A 20,252-nucleotide genomic window follows, 5' to 3' on the forward strand; every position below is an offset into this window, starting at 1 on the left:
CAAACCAAATATTAACAAAGAAAAACAGAACCGAGGAATACCGCCATCGGGCCGTTAACCATAAGGTCCCAATAGAATAGAACCAACCCCTCCTGCAACAGACAAGAATGGGTGGGATTTGTGTCCCCCAATGGAAAAGACGAGAAAAAGATTTTACAGGTGAGTCTCACAAAAAATCTCCTTTTCTCGCCCATTCCATTGGGGGACACAGACCATGGGACGTCCTAGAGCAGTCCATGGGGTGGGAATTTCATCAAAAGACCACGGCACTCTGTAAATGTTTTAGTTGCTTATTTTATTTCATATCTTTCTTATATATAAATTTTTCTTTTGTATATCCATCCAAAAAGAATAGCCACTGGCCAACGTTTCGGTCTAATGTGGCGCCGCGCCACCCTATGCTAACGTGGCGCCGCCCTATGCTAATGCCTTTATGGCACAATTTGAAGAAGACTGGGTCTATTCCAATGCCTTATTCCAGACCCATGCACTAACATGGTACAGATATATCGATGATATATTCTGCATATGGCATGGTGACCAGAACACGTTCACTGAATTTCTGCTATACATCAATAGTATTGACCCTGACCTACAATTCACTGCACATACGGACCCACAATCAATTAGTTTCTTGGATACGGTTGTCATCAAGACCCCCACAGGCACACTGACGACCGATTTATATTGCAAACCCACAGACCGGAACACACTCCTACATTATTCCAGTTGCCATCCTCTCACCACCAAACAATCCTTACCCCGCTCACAGTTCCAAAGGGTAGCTCGAATTGTCAAAGACCCCATACTTCAGAAACAAAGACTACAAGAAATATCTAAAAAATTTCAAGATAGAGGATATCCACTTCCTCTACTCAAACGAGAACCGACTCTTCCCGTACGCCAAGACTCCCCCTCTAATACTACTCCATAATCACCCCGTCTACTGCTAGTAGTAACATACCACCCCATCATGCCCAAAATTCAAACTGTAATAAAAAAACACTGGTCGATTCTGAAAGATTCTTATCCAGATATCCCTGAATTTCAGTCGCCATTCCGCATGTGTTACAAAAGACCACAAAACTTAAGAGATAGACTAGTAAAGGCAGATATTGGACCATTAAAACCCTCTATAAAACAAACCACACTAGCACCCTCAAAAACAGGCACCTACCCATGCCTCAACTGCACCCAATGCAACAATGTCATTAGAGGTAACAGAATTATTCACCCTCACTCAGGCAAAATATACCACCCGAAAGGCTTCTATACATGCTCATCTTCATATGTCGTATACCTGATCCGTTGTCCTTGTGGCCTTGCATATGTGGGTGAAACTACCCAATGTGTACGGGACCGCATTTCCAAGCACAAATCGGACATCCGCTGCCACAAAACTGAATTACCGGTATCACATCACTTCATTTCAGCAAATCACCAGATCAACCAATTAAAATTCCAAATTCTAGAACAAGTAGCATCGGCAAGACGTGGAGGAAACAGGAGAGCGCGGTTAAAACAACGTGAGGCATACTGGATCTATGAACTCAATACTTTGACACCCTGTGGATTAAATAGAGACTTTGATTTTTGCATCTCTTGATTTCTTGCACTTTTTTATTTTACTTTGTCAATGTCTATATACTACTGACCCACAGTGTTCTCATCCCAATAACCTATTGAGCTTTTCCACTGACTTCTGTAACTTTTATAACTATATACTTGCATTACTCTTTATGCCCAGATTATCCCTTATGTCTATTAGGTGGTAATTATCGGTTTCCAAATAATAATTCTCTTTTCCCTTCCCCCCCCCTCTTTATTTTCCACAGGTGAAATGACCACTATCAGCCAGCTAGTAGTATGCCATTAGTGATATAGTATAATATACTGCTATTGTTAGAGTATAACATTATGATATATTGATAGAAATATAAATATAGATATATTATCAGATGTAGAGATATATCATCTTACTAATCATCCTAGTTAGTATTCCATTATCCTCCATATCGATGTTATCTGTGAAATGACTAACATATTACATAAATTATTTTTCCCCCCAAGATGCATATGTCCAACGTCTCCAACTATAAACTACATACTAGTACCTCTAACAGACTCCCCATTGCCATCCTTGCTAATATCTACTTTCTTATACACAAGTACAGCCTGCCAGTTCCCTTACTAGACCTCTGAGTGCCTCTGCGCATGCGCCCACTTATGATCGCGCTTCCGACACTGAGCACTCACTCTGCGCATGCGTGGAGATATGATGTCATCATTCCGACGCGAGTCGCACCGCGCCTCGTCATCCTGGCCGGTCTTTTAAATCAAACAAGCGCGCTTCATCCCCACGCCATCCACTTTTCTCCCTACTCCACAGAACTAAGGTATGTATAGCCACTACGACCTAGGGAGCCGCGATAATATGAGCTATGCTATACTTGGTATGATTGTTAGGTCAGCTACGCTAAGGCAGTGCCCATAACAAAGTGTTCTAGATATCTTACCCACTATTATACTAACATAAAGGCCTATTGTACTGCTTAAACATCCCATATGTTAAATCTACTGGTGCCACTGCTGTCCCTTTGAGACCATGGCTACTGTTGTTCTACTATACCTATGGAATGACTATACATACTACCCTCCATCTAATTATATACCATTTGGATTCCACAGATATTGCATCCATACCCTGGCATCTCTACCTGGCAATCACTTACTCGTTGTCTGAATACTATAGTCGATGCTACAGTCATTTTGCTACTGTCATTTTCCCACTATCATTTTGCTATTGGCGTTTTGCTATTGTCATTTTACTATTGTAATTTTGCTACTGTCTTGTTGTATACTAGGCTGCCTATTACATATTAGACTGCCTATCCGTCTACGTACTATAAGCCCAGATCCATAATTGGATAACATGGATGTGTCTGGTTCGTTTGATATTCCCATTATGTACTCTCGTTCACGTCTGACGTCTCTCTCCCCCCATAGCAATGTCACAATACATTGTCTTTTTGAGAATATGCTATGTATACAACTACTCTTTGCCTTATCACTATATATATTAATGTAAATATGTACTTGTTTATATAATAGGCCGTGAACAAGGTCTAAGATTAGACCGAAACGTTGGCCAGTGGCTATTACTTTTGGATGGATATACAAAAGAAAAATTTATATATAAGAAAGATATGAAATAAAATAAGCAACTAAAACATTTACAGAGTGCCGTGGTCTTTTGATGAAATTTGTACGGATCCCTACCACTGAACACCTGCCAATCTCCAACAAGGAGTGCCGCTGAACCCCCTCTCTCTCATGGGGTGGGAAGACCGGCACCTCCAGAGGGAAACATCCAACGGTTAAACAGGAACCACCGCCTGCAATACCTTGCGCCCTAGGGCAGCATCAGCCGACGCCAGAGAGTGCAGCTGGTAGAACTTTGTAAAGGTATGTAAGGACGACCAGGTGGCCGCCTTACAAAGCTGTGATGTAGAGGCTCGATTGCGCCTAGCCCAGGAGGCCCCCACCGCCCTGGTGGAGTGCACAGTAACCCCCGCTGGGGGAACCCTACCCCGGCACCCATAGGCCATGGCAATAGTCGACCGAATCCACCGAGCCACAGTGACCTTGGAGGCCGCCAGACCCTTACGAGGCCCCTCGGGAACCACAAAAAGGAGTCCGAGCGGCGAAATAGTGCAGTAACCGAAAGGTACACCCGCAAAGCACGGACAACATCTAGAGACTGGTGAGCGCGCTCCTTGGGGTTCGCCGGGGCGGGGCAAAAAAGGGCAGGACAATGTCCTCATTAAGGTGGAAGGCGGAGACCACCTTGGGCAAAAAAGAAGGGACTGGGCGCAGTACCACCTTATCCTTGTGGAAGACCAAAAAGGGCTCCTTAGAGGAAAGGGCGGCCAGTTCCGATACCCTCCTGATAGAGGTGATGGCCACTAAAAAGACCACCTTCCAGGTGAGAAGACTCAGGGAAATGTCCTTCAGGGGCTCAAAAGGAGCCGCCTGGAGAGAAGACAGAACCAGGTTCAGATCCCAGTGGGGCAGGGGAGGGAAATACGGAGGGACCGAATGCGCCACCCCCTGTAGAAAGGTCCTCACCGGACCGAGCAGAGACAGAGACCGCTGAAAGAAAATGGCCAGAGCAGAGACCTGACCTATCAGAGAGCTCAGGGACATTCCCATCTCAAGGCTCGCCTGGAGAAAGGAGAGGACCACCGGAACGGAGAAACGAAGGGGAAAAACGCCTATCTTCTCGCAAAATGCAAGAAAGGCCTTCCAGGTACGATAGTATATCCGGGAGGAAGCTGGTTTCTTGGCTTTGATCATGGTCTTCACGACAGAATCCGAGAAGCCCCTCTTCTTCAAGATTGCGGTCTCAACAGCTACGCCGTTAAACGAAGTGGCTGTAAATTCTGGTGGAAGAGCAGTCCTTGAGACAGCAGGTCCTCCCTGAGAGGAAGAGGCCACGGAACATCTGCCAGCATCCGAGTGACCTCCGAGAACCAAGTGCGGCGAGGCCAATCGGGGGCGATGAGGATAGTCTGGATTCCTTCTGCCGCGACCCTGCGAAGAACCTTTGGGAGAAGAGGTAGTGGTGGGAAGACATAGAGGAGCGCGAAGTCTTGCCACGGAGACACCAGAGCGTCCACCCCTTACGCCTCCGGATCCCGAGCTCTGGCCAGGAACGTGGGAACCTTGTTGTTGAGCCTGGATGCCATCAAGTCCACGTCCGGGCGGCCCCAAAGGCGACAGACGTCCTCGAACACGTCCTGATGCAGAGACCACTCTCCCGGATCCACCCTGTTGCGGCTGAGAAAGTCTGCCGTCCAGTTTTCGACCCCTGGGATATACACTGCCGACAATATTGGAACGTGAGCCTCCGCCCACTGGAGGATCCTTTTTACCTCCTGCATCACCGTCCGGCTGCGGGTTCCGCCCTGATGATTGATGTATGCCACGGCTGTGGCATTGTCCGACTGGACCCTTACCGGGAGACCCGCTAGGAGGGGGGTCCAATAAGACAGAGAGAGGAAAATTGCTCTGAGCTCCAGAATGTTGATCGGAAGGCGGGCTTTCACCTCTGACCACACCCCCTGAACCGTCCGAGCCCAGAGAACGCCACCCCAACCCAGGAGACTGGCATTGGTGGTGACGACAGTCCAGGAGATTGGGAGCAAGGATCTCCCCGAAGTCAGATTCTGAGGGGACAGCCACCACGGGAGTTCCATGAGAACCCGAGGAGGTAGGCGGATCCGAGAGTCCAGACCCTGTTGCAGAGTCTGAACAGTGATCCTGACACTGTCCTCGGCCTGGGGACGAGAGGGAGCCTTTATCAGAATGTCGTCCAGGTAGGGCAACAGAGATATGCCCCTGGTACGGAGAAGCGCTATGAGCGGCGCCAAGATCTTTGTGAATACCCGTGGGGCTGTCGCCAGCCCAAAGGGAAGGGCGACGAACTGCTAATGACGGCCGCCAATGGCGAAGCGCAGGAATCTGTGGTGAGATTCTGCGATAGGGACATGCAGATAGGCGTCCCGGATGTCCACCGACACGAGGAACTCCCCCGGAAGAAGAGAAGCAATAACGGAGCGGAGGGATTCCATCCGCACTGATCCCTCCTTCTTCGGTACTACAAAGAGATTTGAGTAGAACCCTGCACCCTGTTCCTCTAGAGGAACTGGGGCAACTACTCCCCGGTCCAGAAGGGAAGAGACCGCTTGTAAAAGGGCCGAGGCTCGGGCCGGATCCCTCGGAACACGAGAAGGAAAGAAACGTTTCAGAGGCCTGGAAACTAATTCTATCTTGTAACCGGAAGTCACAATTTCCAGGGCCCAGGCATCTTGAACGTGAGCTCTCCAGACGTGCTGAAAAAAGAGCAGACGGCCCCCCACCGCAGGTGGAGGTGGCGCTCCTCCAGGCGGAGGACTGCTTGGGAGCCGCGGGGCAGGCGGAACTCCCTTGGAATTGTGCCCGCGGGCGCCAGGAAGATTGAGGCTTAAAGGAAGGCCTCTTGCGCGAGTCCTGAGAGTTACCGGAGGAGGGGGCTGTCGCAGACCTGGAGGAGGAGAAACACTCGAAAGGACTGGTTTCTAGGGCCAGAGGGCCGAGCTCTGAAGGCTCGCTTGGATCTAGATTTGGGCAGGTGGGTGCTCTTGCCCCCCGTAGCGTCAGAGATAATCTCGTCCAGCTTAGCACCAAAGAGCCTGGAACCCGCAAAGGGGAGGCTGGTGAGGGAACGCTTGGAGGAAGCGTCAGCGTCCCAGACCTTCAACCAGACCTCCCTGCGCTGCGTGACCGAGAGGGCCAAAACACGCGCAAAGAGAGTGCTAACATCCAATGAGGCCTCACAGAGAAATGTTGTCGCCTGAGACATCTGGAGGACGAAGATCAAGGTGTCCGCAGAGGCATCCTGCTCCGCGAGATCCTGATGATGGCGCTGCAACCACACCGAAAGCGTCCTGGCTACCCAGGCCAAGGAGAATGCGGGCCGCAGTCCTGTGTCCACCAGAGTGAAGATGGCCTTGGAAAGAGAGTCCAAACGCCTGTCAACGGAGTCCTGTAGGGAGGATCCGTCCAGGACCGGTATTGCCGTGTTCCTAGCCAATCTGGCCACTGGAGGGTCGACCTTAGGAGAAGACCACTGCTGCACGTTACCTGCCGGGAAAGGATAAAGAGTATCCATGCGTTTTGTGGCAGAAAAACAGTGATTAGGGCGCTCCCAGGCCTTAGAAAGGACCTTGGCGAACTCGCCATGAATGGGGAAAGTGACTGCCTCTGGTTTCTTGGAATGGAAAAGGGGGAATTCCTGGCTACTAGTGGAAGGTGATTCCCCCTGGATGTCAAAGGTGTCACGGACCGCCGTGACCAAGTCTGCCACCATGGTGGAGAGCTTAGGCGAGGGTTCCAGCTCCGTGTCCTTGTCCGAGCCGGACCTTTCCCCTTCAGACCTGTAGTCCCTGCGAGGGGGAGAGACACGGATACGCCTCCAACCGAGGGGGGGGAGGAAAGTGATCCGAGGAGGGATGCTGCTGCGTACGCTGCCTCTTAACGGTAGAGCGTCCTCTCTGTGGGGGGCACCGGGAGGTGGAGCGGTGCTAACCACAGGATCCGTGGCTGCCATGCGTTCCATAAAGGCCCAGGAGGGCTCCGCGGGCTCCAAAGGGGCGGAAGAGGGACTGGGCTGATTTGGTGGAGGGGGAGGAGGAGGATGATCCTGTCCCAAGGCAAGGCAAGAGTCACAGGAGCCTGTAACCGATAGTGGCAGGCAGCAGACCTTACAGGATCCCAGCGGGACCTGAGTATTCGACTTAGATTTTTTGGGGGCCCCAGGTCTAGGCATGATGGCGACAATCCCGGAGTCAGGGTCTCCTACCGTTTGCAGAACTCAACCTGTCCTACCATGACCTATGAGGAGCTGGAGGAGCAGCCACACGTGGAGAAGCCCTGAGGCAAAGAGGAAGCGCCGGAGCTGACGTAATAGGCTCCGCCCCCAGCCGCGTCACAGATCGCGCGAAACCCGCGCGAGAAGTATGAAAAAAGGCTCCGAAAATGTCGTCCACCGCCAGGGATGCCAGGGGTTAACGGGCCCTCCGAACCGAACGGGGGAACTGAAAAGGCGCCGCAGGATGGCGCTGCGAAAAGCCACTGCCCCAAGAAGGAATCCCTCCTCCCTCTCAATTCAGCAGGCCTGATCCACAGGTAAGCCCTAATAAAACTGTGCCACACAGTGAGCACGGGGGGAGGGGGAGATTGCAGGAGAGTCGTTGTACTTATCTGTGTCCTGCAGTCATCACCCTCTGTTCCGGACCAGCAGGGGTCACCTCTTCAGTCATCTGGCACAAGGAGTGGCAGTGATCTGGATAGAGGGCAGGAGTAGGTGACCCCGGGTCTGGTAGGCCACCAGAGCTGCAGGTCGAGCCCGGTTCCACTTATCTTCTGGGGGAAAAGGGAGGTAGCCAGGGACGTCCATTCGACCCCGGCACTCGCTCCACTGAGAGACCAGGGATGCGCATGCGACCCTGCGTCCTCTGTTGAGAAAAAAACAAACAGGAGAAGACAAAAAACTACAGGGACAAACCTGCAAGAGCAGGAGTGTCACCTCCTTATCCGACACTAAGCTAAAACTGAGGTCCTCCTGTTGGAGCATGGGGGTATAGCCAGTAGAGGAGGAGCTGTTTTTTCTTATTTGCATAGTGTCTCCTCCTAGTGGTGGCCTAAGCTATACCCATGGTTTGTGTCCCCCAATGGAATGGGCGAGAAATGGAGTTTGCAAGCCTCTCTAAAGCGAACAAAATTCTCACTACCCCCGGAGAACGTATCCGGAAGCGAGATCTTAGGTTTGGAACAAACTCCATGAACGCCAGCAGAACCGGTCACCTGAAACTGAGACACAGTTTTACGGAGATCTGCTACCTCCAGCGAAAGACCTTGCATGCGGTCAATCAAGGCTGAAACCGGATCCATGCTTAAGATAGTTATGGCGGTTTATAATGTCACGGATGAAGTTTGCAGACAGCTGGAACTTATGAATAAACGAGCGACTGGCTTGATCCCAAACTAAGGAGCTTATAGGTGAGCCCTATAAAACCCTAAGAGCTCTCCCTGACTGCTATGCACATGCAAGGGTCTCGATGGTAGACGATTGCATGCCCACGTACCTAAGTCTGTGTGACACCTGAAAACCCTATAATAGTGAGGGGACACGACCACCGGCTCCTTGCACTTAATACGGACGGAGTCAGGGTCACCTAGAATCAAGCCAGAAAGGAAACACAATAAAGTAAAGGACTTATCTGAGCAAACAGCAGAAGCAGCCTCCAGCAGTGAACACTTCATCCAGGAAGTAGTATAAACCGCAAAGTGAGGCAGTATGGGAGGGAATATAAAGGAAGACGATTAGTCTAAATAAGTGACACCTGGCAGAAGGAAAGGAGATGAGAAACATAGAAACATAGAAAGTGTCGGCAGATAAGAACCATTTGGCCCATCTAGTCTGCCCAATATACTGAGTACTATGGATAGCCCCTGGCCCTATCTTATATGAAGGATGGCCTTATGCCTATCCCATGCATGCTTAAACTCCTTCACTGTATTTGCAGCTACCACTTCTGCAGGAAGGCTATTCCATGCATCCAATACTCTCTCAGTATAGTAATACTTCCTGATATTACTTTTAAACCTTTGCCCCTCTAATTTAAAACTATGTCCTCTTGTAGGAGTTTTTCTTCTTTTAAATATTCTCTCCTCTTTTACCTTGTTGATTCCCTTTATGTATTTAAAAGTTTCTATCATATCCCCTCTGTCTCGTCTTTCTTCCAAGCTATACATGTTAAGGTCCTTTAATCTTTCCTGGTAAGTTTTATCCTGCAATCCATGTACTAGTTTAGTAGCTCTTCTCTGAACTCTCTCCAAAGTATCAATATCCTTCTGGAGATATGGTCTCCAGTACTGAGCACAATACTCCAAATGAGGTCTCACTAGTTCTCTGTAGAGCGGCATGAGCACCTCCCTCTTTCTACTAGTAATGCCTCTCCCTATACACCCAAGAATTCTGCTAGCATTTCCTGCTGCTCTATGACATTGTCTGCCTACCTTTAAGTCTTCTGAAATAATGACCCCTAAATCCCTTTCCTCAGATACTGAGGTTAGGACTGTATCACAGATTTTATATTCTGCTCTTGGGTTTTTACGCCCCAGGTGCATTATTTTGCACTTATCCACATTAAATTTTAGTTGCCAGATTTTTGACCTAGTTTTCCTAAATCCTTTTCCATTTGGTGTATCCCTCCAGGAACATCAACCCTGTTACAAATCTTTGTGTCATCAGCAAAAAGACACACCTTACCATCTAGGCCTTCTGCAATTTCGCTGATAAAGATATTAAACAATATGGGTCCCAGAACAGATCCCTGAGGTCCCCCACTGGTAACAAGACCTTGGTCTGAATATACTCCATTGACTACGACCCTCTGTTGCCTGTCCGTCAGCCACTGCCTAATCCATTCAACAATATGGGAGTCCAAGCCCAAAGACTGCAATTTATTGATAAGCCTTCTGTGTCGGACAGTATCGAAAGCCTTACTCTAGATAAGCGATGTCTACTGCACCTCCGCCATCTATTGTTTTAGTCACCCAATCAAAAAAATCAATAAGATTAGTTTGACATGATCTCCCTGAAGTAAACCCATGCTGTTTTTCATCTTTCAATCCATGGGATTTTAGATGTTCCACAATGTTCCAGAAAGTGAAACCAAAACAAAGAACATCATACAAGAGGTAGAGAATGTCTGCCAGACCTTCTCACAGAACAGGTGTTGACAATGTGCCTGTATTGCTGAGAAAAATTGTGTTTTAATATATGTAAATGAGCCTCTAGGAACAATGGGGGCGTTGCCATTACACCTAGAGGCTCTGCTCTCTCTGCAACTGCCTGGTCCTCTACACTTTTATTGACAGAGCCAGGCAGCGTCATCACGTTATAGATATTAATATGCAGTACACTATGTGAGGGAGCAGTGCGGGTAGCAGCACTGTATTAGGAAGAGAGAGCTGCTAAAGGAAATTTCTAATCAAGTGTTCTACTATAAATGTACGATTTCTCTAAATAAACTACTGTATATTAGAAAAATATTCTGGATCTCTGTCCATACATATTAGAAATTGCACTTTAATAATTTATTTAGTCGCACTAGGGGACTTCGCAATTCTGCTGATTGCTTGCATAATGTTGTGGTATACTCAGTACAGAAAATGCCTTTGCCATGTGCTAGTCAGTGTGCTTTTACTACTACTACACAACAGTAGCATATCTCAAGGAAGAAAAACAGTTTTAAAGGGGTATTCTGATTATGTAAAGGTCCACAGGATAGGGGATAACTATTAGATTTGTGGAGTTCCTACTGCTGGGACCCCCACCGATCACAAGAATGGGGACACCTTGGCGGCCCCCGAAATGAACAGAGCAGCCACCCTGTTCATTTCTATGAAAGCTTCGGAGATAGCCGAGCATTGTACGCAGTATCTCCAGAAATGAAAGGAGCAACTGCGTGCATGTCTGACAGGTCGCTCCGTTCATTTCAGAGGGGTCTGGGGTCCCTATTCTCATCATTGGTGGTGGTGCCAGCGGTAGGACCTCCACCGATCTGATAGTTGGATAGGGGATAACATTACATAACTGGACTTGCCCTTTAATATTGCCACTGTCCAAGAGCCATAACCTTTAATATTTTCTCATCAATGTAGCTTGGCTTGTTTGTTTGCGGGACAAGTCATATTTTTTAAAGGGGTTGTCCGGGTTCAGAGCTGAACCCGGACATACCGAGAATTTCACCCAGGCAGCTCCGATGCTCTCCTTTATCCTGTGCTGAATTGTGCAGGGCAAAGGCATTTTGTGGAGTTCTGGTGATGTACCGGGCTCTCCTTGGGGCTGCCAGGCGGAGGGTTCCACCCAGCAGTGAGCCCTGTGACGTCACCAGCACTGATGGGTGGGATTTAGCACTGCCCTAGCCTGTAAAACGGCTAGGGAAGCGGTGACGTCACCGAACACACTGCAGTGTGTTATAGTAAATAAAAGAGCCCTTGCCCTGAGCGATTCTGCGTAGGGCAATGGACAGCATCGGAGCATGAACTGCTCCGATGCTCAAGTCGGTGGGGGAGGGGGCTGCCTGGGTGAAATTATGGGTATGTCTAGGTTCAGCTCTGAACCCGGACAACCCCTTTAATGGTACACGGGTGAATAGTAAAAAGAAATCCAGCCACTGTTTTATTTATTTTTTGCTGTTCACTATGTGGTATAATTACCAATCAATCTAGCTATATGAAGGCCTGTTTTTTGCAGTATGGGGTGTAGTTTTCATTGGGACCATGTTGGGAGTACCTGGGATTTACTGACTAACATTTATTATTTTTTAGTGAGGGTAAAATGAAAAAAAAAAACTATTCTGTAATAAAATTCTGTTTTGCCTCTTTTTTGTGGTTTTGTTTTTTATTTCTGTGTTGTTTCCTGCTGCCCACATGTCCCATAGTACTGTGCATGGCATTCAGAGTCAATCCCATGATTTACAGTTATGTGCTTCCCTTTCACAGAGAAAGACAAGCTGCACCCCTCTTCTACTGCTTACATGTTCCCCAGCAATGAGGAGGCTAATTTTACTTTACAAAGAAGGGAGGTTAATGTGCTTGTTATGATGGGGTTACTAATTATCTATAACTGGACCATAAGGTCTAAATTTCTCAATTTACTTTTAGGCAGTGGCTCCTGGGGTGGAAAAAGGGTATATCTAGTAAGAAGACACTCAGTATAGAAGTCATTTGTTTATCGCCTTGTTAGACTACATTCACACGACCGTATGTATTTTGCTATCTGCAAATTGCGAATCCGCAAACTGCACATAGTGGCTGTGTGCATCCTGCACTTTTTGTGGACCCACTTGTCAAAATGCCTAATCTGGTCTGCAAAATGGACAATGGAATATGTTCTATAATTTGCATCATGGCTGCATGAATATGGACAGCACACAGATGACATCCGTGTGCTGTCCACATTATTTGCACCCTCGTAGAAATGAATGAAGGGTCGGATGCAAACTGAAAATATGGTTGTGTGAATGAGGCCTTAATCTGCGATTGGTAACTGGCACATAATTCCCTATATATAATCCTTACCTTGCAAACATTTTGAGGTCCTCTTGATTTTGAGCTGCTGGAACATTGAGAATGGCTTCCCTCTCATTCTGAGACAGACTTGCAAGAAGATTCTCTGTTGCTCTTTTGTTAACTGGAGAATCTCCTCCTGGGAGCAGCTCAGCACTGGAGTTGTCCATGCTCGGACTGGTTAGAGTCATATCATCGCTACTGGCTGTTGGTTAATATTCAACAGACATTTAGTAAAACTGAGAACACATGGTAAAATTCTTATATGTAGAGATGTATTAAGTACAATCATTTTAGCATGTATGTATTTTTTACTTTGAAATTAACTGATTTGCAATGTGTGTTGGGCATAAATAAAGAACATGCACAACGTAACATATAATAAAAGGAGTCTGTCAGCAGTCTTGTTGACACAAAACTGCTGATAGACATAGGCAAGAGGTAATTGCTGTCATTGCTTTTAATCCAAGAAGTGAATTCAAGATTAACTAATGATTGCCACAGACCTCACTACCTCAAGTACCTCGGGGGCAGGCCTGCAGTGCTTCAGGTTCAGTCATGAGCTGCTCCACAGCCCCTCCCCTCTGCTGTAGCATCCAACCAGGAGACCACTGCAAACGTCACTCATAGCAGAGGGGAGGGGTTATGGAGCTGCTCATAAAAAACCACATGAGCACGGACGTCACTATAGCGGGCACTGCAGTGAAGGGGCTACAGCAATCACCACTGCCCCATTAATCTCCTGATCAGTGATGTTCCTAAGACTGCAGTTTTGCTGAAAAGGGGGTCATGTCACTCCAACGAGTGCTACGGCTGCTCTTCGTGGGGTCATAGAGGTGGCGCCTGCCCTGATGACACATTGATTGTCCTGACCTATGTGTGCCCACCAGCAGGTTCCTCTTTGGCTGATCAGATAATTGCCTAGCTACCTTGCTTTTAGAAAGGGCTTGTCCAATATACATTTTTTCTGACTTACAATTACGATGAGAGGCAAACATTCTGAAACATTTCTCTGCACATGAGATAACGGCTTGGCTATAATCCTAACTTATGTCTCAAAGTCTGTTTAAAAGTTTGAATGTTGACTTGGTAATTGTTTGGAAAGAGAGCTAATTTGGGATTTAAATTTTGATGACCTATCCCCAGGATAGGTCATCATTATCAGATCGGCAGGGGTCCGACACCTGGCACCCCTATCGATCAGCTGTGTGAAGAGAAGGCCACATTCCTTGCGAGCGCTGCCTTCACTTCATTGTTTACCTGCTAACCGTCAACATCACAGTGGTGAGCAGGTCTAATTACAAGAAGCCGTCCCATTCACTTCTATGGGACAGATCTGTTGTCACGAGCTCACCACTGTGATGTTAACAGCGAGCAGGTAATGACAGGAAGGCAGCGCTCGCAAGGAGTGTGGCCTTCTCTTCAAACAGCTGATCGGCGGGGGTGCTGGTGTCGGACCCCGGCCAATATGACCTGAGGATAGGTCATCATTATTAAAAGCCCGGAGAACCCCTTTAAGCCTACTAGATGCTCTTTACAAGGAGAAATAGTACCCTCTGGATTTCTGACTTACAAAAAACACATTTCCAGCTCATGTATTGTCACTAGACATCCACAATTACACCTATATTTAGTATTACTAATAAAAATAATAAAACACATTACTTGGTGAGCCAAAGCTTAGTGCATTTGGTGTGCTTAAACTCCGTCCACCAACTCTGGCAGCAAAAGGTGTATCTTCATCTTTTGACAAAGTGGCATCTTCTTTGGGTGGGACCAGGAGGCAAACAAATGTGTGGATCTGGATTAGAAGTCGACGTTGAAGCATCCAAACTACCATCTGAATTAGGTGAGGCTGCAAAATTCAATATAGATATTAGGGAGAACACATAAAACAATCTAAGGTGGAAAATTCGAACCCTTAGGCCTCATGCACACGGCAATTTGCGGTCCCCAATACACGGGCAAAATCCGTGCGGCGGCTGGGACGGATTGAGACCCATTCAACTTACATTGGGTCCGTGATCTGTCCGCACCATAAAAAAATAGAACATGTTGTGCATAAGGCCTTAGTAACACTTTAAACAGTTATTTTGCATGAGGCCCAATATTTCTCTTGCCAGGGTCCCGATCTGCTTTGACCAAATCACGCATAATACCCCTGCCACAGCACTGGGCTAGCACCCCATCCCTTGGGGTCAGGTATAGTTAAATGGGTTGTCTCAGCAAATGGTATTGATCATGTAGACAGAATTGATACGAAGGACTTAGTAATGTATAGTGATTGTCCATATTCCTTCATTTACTTGCTAGATTAATTTTTCCACCATATTATACACTGCTTGTTTCCATGGTTACAACCACTCTGCTATACAGCAGTGGTGGCCTTGGTTGCACACTACAGAAAAAAGTGCTGGACTATGTGCACTTATGTGGCCCCAGCCACCAAAGAGGCCTTCTCTTTTTCCTATATTGTGCAAGCACAACCACCACTGCTAGATTACTGGGTGGTCGCAGCCATGGAAATGTGCAGTGTATAATGTGATGGAAAAATGAATCCAGCAAGCAAAATATGCAATATGGACAATCACAATACATTAGTAAGTGGCTTGTATTAATGTTCTCTACTTTGACAACCCCTATCTATGCCTCTCCTCCCTGCCAGCATGTTTCCCACTGGACCCCTCTCCACCTCCTTCCCCTGGCTGTGAGAGTGCGTATCTTTAAAGTGGAAGGACAAACATGCCATCATTGTTCATATTATGAACTGGATCAGTGGCTACACCAAACTCACCCCTGTGTCGCAAAAGACAATAGATAATGGAAGTTTTTGGGTTTGGGGGGCACTCAGTATATCTCAGGTTGTATGTAAAAACCACAAAGATCGTGGTGCTATTAATAATTTATTATGTTTACAAATCAAGCAAGGAATAAAAATAACAATTTATAAAAGGTATGAAAAAACTTACTGACAGTTGATCAACTTGAAAAAATAAAAATGTAATCAATCAGGAATGAGATTTTTTTTTAAAATAGAGTCCATTAAAATTAAAATTATAAAAATAAAGCAGCAATGATAATATTATAAAAATAAAACAGCAATGATAACGTGGGGCATTTGTTGTTGGTGCCGTTGGTGTCCAGTAGAGGGAGCAGTTGTATTAGAGTTACTGATACTGTAAGACCGTACTCGCTGCTTAATAGATAAGTGATTCAGTGTGCTGCGATATGAAATCGCTTCGGCTCTCCCTTACAGCTGATCTGCAATTGTGTGTGTAAGGCTCCATTCACACGTCCGCAATGTGTTTTGCGGATACACGGAGACACGGATCCGCAAAACACGGAAAGCGGCAATGTGCATTCCGCATTTTGCGGACCGCACATTGCTGACATAATAGAATATGCCTGTTCTTGTCCGCAATTGCGGACAAGAATAGGACATGTTCTATTTTTTTACGGAAACGGAAGCACGGATGCGGAAGTGCGGATCCGCAAATGTGGATGCGGACAGCACATTCCGTCCCCATAGAGAATGAATGGTTCCGCACCCTTTCCGCAAAATTGCGGAAAGGATGCGGACACATTTTGCGGACGTGTGAATGGAGCCTTAAGAGGATCTTTCCTTTAATTGCAGCGATCCAGCAGGATCAATCTGTGTTTTCATATAGCAGATAACAGATCAACTATTTTCTAGTAAGTTGAAATGGTCTGTTTAACGTTTGTAATAGTCTGCAGTATATTGATACTTGTAGTATAGTAACACTAAAAGCGGTGGGATTGTTCTGTATGCACTGTGCGCAGTAGTCGGTATCCACTGAATGGGCAATACACCATTTCAAGGTTAAAGCGCCTGTCAGGCAAACCCAAGAACAGTGTCACTGTGAATGGTAAGATGTTCAATTACGTTACCAGTCCAGATGTCCGCAAAGAGAGTATTGCCCGGCCGAGCTCTACCTGCCCGTAGTGTGGCGTCCCAAGTGGGCAGGAGCTTCGGCGGGGTACTTGAAGGCCCTGGTTAAGGATTCTTTCTAGCGAGTGACTGGTATGTTACATAAGGCAGCCGGACTTGTGCGTGATGGCCGGTCTTTCCTCAGGGGTCGCTTGGATACATAGGAAGCTGTTTGTACTGCAGAGAAACCAAACGTGTTTCGAGGCTCAATGCCTCTTCCTCAGTGGTCTGCAGTATATGGCTTCTATAGAACTTATATAGGAGTATACATTTCTAAGGGGAGGGGTATCCTCAAAAAACAGGAGTATCTATAAAAACATCCCTGTCAGCAATAGATCCTCCGTAATGCATACATAAAAAATTAAAATCATTCCCAGGAACAAACTTGATATATGGAAATATGCATATATACAGTGGATATAAAAAGTCTACACACCCCTGTTAAAATGTCAGGTGTCTGTGCTGTAAAAAAATTAGACAAAGATAAATCATTTCAGAACTTTTTCCACCATTAATGTGACCTATAAACTGTACAACTCAATTGAAAAACAAACTGAAATCTTTTAGGTGGAGGGAAGAAAACAAAAAAAACTAAAATTATTGTGGTTACATAAGTGTGCACTGGGGATGTAGCTGTGTTCAGAATTAAGCAATCACATTCAAAATCATGTTAATAGGAGTCCGCATACACCTGACATCATTTAAAGTGCCTCTGATTAACCCCAAATAAAGTTCAGCTGCTCTAGTTGGTCTTTCCTAAAATATTCTTAGTCGCATCCCACAGCAAAAGCCATGGTCCACAGAGAGCTTCCAAAGCATCAGAGGAATCTCATTGTTAAAAGGTATCAGACAGGAGAAGGGTACAAAAGAATTTCCAAGGCATTAGATATACCATGGAACACAGTGAAGACAGTCCTCATCAAGTGGAGAAAATATGTCAGTGACATTACCAAGAACTGGACGTCCCTCCAAAATTCATGAAAAGACAAGAAAACTGGTCTGGGAGGCGACCAAGAGGCCTACAGCAACATTAAAGTAGCTGCACGAATATCTGACAAGTACTGTAGAGTGGCAAGACGAATGCATTTTCTTACGAATAAAAACATCCAAGCCAGGCTACATTTTGCAAAAACACATCTGAAGTCTCCCAAAAGCATGTGGGAAAAGGTGTTATGGTCTGATGAAACCAAGGTTGAACTTTTTGGCCATAATTCCAAAAGATATATTTTGCGCAAAAACAACACTGCACATCACCAAAAGAACACCATACCCACAGTGAAGCATGGCGGTGGCAGCATCATGCTTTGGAGCTGTTTTTCTTCAGCTGGAACTGGGGCCTTAGTTAAGCTAGAGGGAATTATGAACAGTTCCAAATACCAGTCAATATTGGCACAAAACCTTCAGGCTTCTGCTAGAAAGCTGGACATGACGAGGAACTTCATCTTTCAGCATGACAACGACCCAAAGCATACATCCAAATCAACAAAGGAATGGCTTCATTAGAAGAAGATTAATGTTTTGGAATGGCCCAGCCAGAGGCCAGACCTGAATCCGATTGAAAATCTGTGAGGTGATCTGAAGAGGGCTGTGCACAGGAGATGCCCTCGCAATCTGACAGATTTGAGGTGTTTTTGCAAAGAAGAGTGGGCAAATCTTGCCAAGTCAAAATGTGCCATGCTGATAGACTCATACCCAAAAAGACTGAGTGCTGTAATAAAATCAAAAGGTGCTTCAAGAAAGTATTAGTTTAAGGGTGTACACACTTATGCAACCATATTATTTTATTTTTATATTTTTTCTTCCCTCTACCTAAAAGATTTCAGTTTGTTTTTCAATTGAGTGGTACAGTTTATAGGTCACATTAAAGGTGGAAAAAGATCTGAAATGATTTACAGAAACCTGACATTTTAACGGGTGTGTAGATTTTTTATATCCACTGTATATATGATGATTAGAAAAGACCCAAATCACGTGCAGTAAAGGGGGTTCATGTAATTGATAAGAATATGGTTTTAAAACCATGTAAGAATGAGAGAATGTTACGAAGGGGGCTTGCTAGGTGTCAGATACAATACATTTGAGTTAGTAATGTCTTGGTTATGTTAATTGGCAATAAAGATGTGTCAGTATGGTGTATAGGACTGTGATAACATTGGTGCATTTTGTGTGCGCTAAGACTAAAAGGGAGATGGAGACAGGCTAACAAGTGCTGGTAATTTATCTATTTTGCATATTTTAGTGTTTTTTAATTTATATATATGTGTTATAAAAAAAAATTGTTTTTATTTATATTGAATGTTGTGAGTGAATTTATTATTAGAACATCCTGAGAGGTCGGGTCATCAAATATCCCATGGTAAAGTAAAAATATATGTAGTGTCCAAATTGATTGTACACTGCTCAAAAAAATAAAGGGAACACAAAAATAACACATCCTAGATCTGAATTAATTAAATATTCTTCTGAAATACTTTGTTCTTTACATAGTTGAATGTGCTGACAACAAAATCAAAAAAAAAAAAAAAGAAAATCTAATTTTTTAACCCGTGGAGGTCTGGATTTGGAGTCACCCTCAAAATTTAAGTGGAAAAACACACTACAGGCTGATCCAACTTTGATGTAATGTCCTTAAAACAAGTCAAAATGAGGCTCAGTAGTGTGTGTGGCCTCCACGTGCCTGTATGACCTCCCTACAACGCCTGTGCATGCTCCTGATGAGGTGGCGGACGGTCACCTGAGGGATCTCCTCCCAGACCTGGACTAAAGCATCTGCCAACTCCTGGACAGTCTGTGGTGCAACGTGACGTTGGTGGATAGAGCGAGACGTGATGTCCCAGATGTGCTCAATTGGATTCAGGTCTGGGGAACGGGCGGGCCAGTCCATAGCATCAATGCCTTCGTCTTCCAGGAACTGCTGACACACTCCAGCCACATGAGGTCTAGCATTGTCTTGCATTAGGAGGAACCCAGGGCCAACCGCACCAGCATATGGTCTCACAAGGGGTCTGAGGATCTCATCTCGGTACCTAATGGCAGTCAGGCTACCTCTGGCGAAAACACATGGAGGGCTGTGCGGCCCTCCAAAGTAATGCCACCCCACACCATTACTGACCTAATGCCAAACTGGTCATGCTGGAGGATGTTGCAGGCAGCAGAACGTTCTCCACGGCGTCTCCAGACTCTGTCACGTCTGTCACATGTGCTCAGTGTGAACCTGCTTTCATCTGTGAAGTGCACAGGGCGCCAGTGGCGAATTTGCCAATCTTGGTGTTTTCTGGCAAATGCCAAACGTCCTGCACGGTGTTGGGCTGTAAGCACAACCCCCACCTGTGGACGTCGGGCCCTCATATCACCCTCATGGAGTCCGTTTCTGACCGTTTGAGCAGACACATGCACATTTGTGGCCTGCTGGAGGTCATTTTGCAGGGCTCTGGCAGTGCTCCTTCTGTTCCTCCTTGCACAAAGGCGGAGGTAGCGGTCCTGCTGCTGGGTTGTTGCCCTCCTACGGCCTCCTCCACGTCTCCTGATGTACTGGCCTGTCTCCTGGTAGCGCCTCCATGCTCTGGACACTACGCTGACAGACACAGCAAACCTTTTTGCCACAGCTCGCATTGATGTGCCA

At 46.3% G+C, this 20,252-nt stretch overlaps 1 protein-coding gene across 8 annotated transcripts in view; it reads right to left on the reverse strand.

Annotated features, from left to right (window-relative positions):
- The window catches only part of NPRL3 (NPR3 like, GATOR1 complex subunit), a 149,683-nt gene that overhangs the window by 22,985 nt on the left and 106,446 nt on the right, over positions 1-20,252 (reverse strand). For all 8 annotated transcript variants that reach the window (XM_040439730.1, XM_040439731.1, XM_040439729.1 and 5 more), the window contains 2 exons: positions 14,347-14,536; positions 12,694-12,886 (listed from right to left, as the gene is read on the reverse strand). In XM_040439730.1, coding sequence (XP_040295664.1) covers positions 12,694-12,886; positions 14,347-14,536 — 383 coding nt within the window. The remainder of the gene's footprint in view (positions 1-12,693; positions 12,887-14,346; positions 14,537-20,252) is intronic.

The sequence above is a fragment of the Bufo bufo genome, chromosome 7 (assembly GCF_905171765.1).
Source record: "Bufo bufo chromosome 7, aBufBuf1.1, whole genome shotgun sequence".
Lineage (NCBI taxonomy): Eukaryota > Metazoa > Chordata > Amphibia > Anura > Bufonidae > Bufo > Bufo bufo.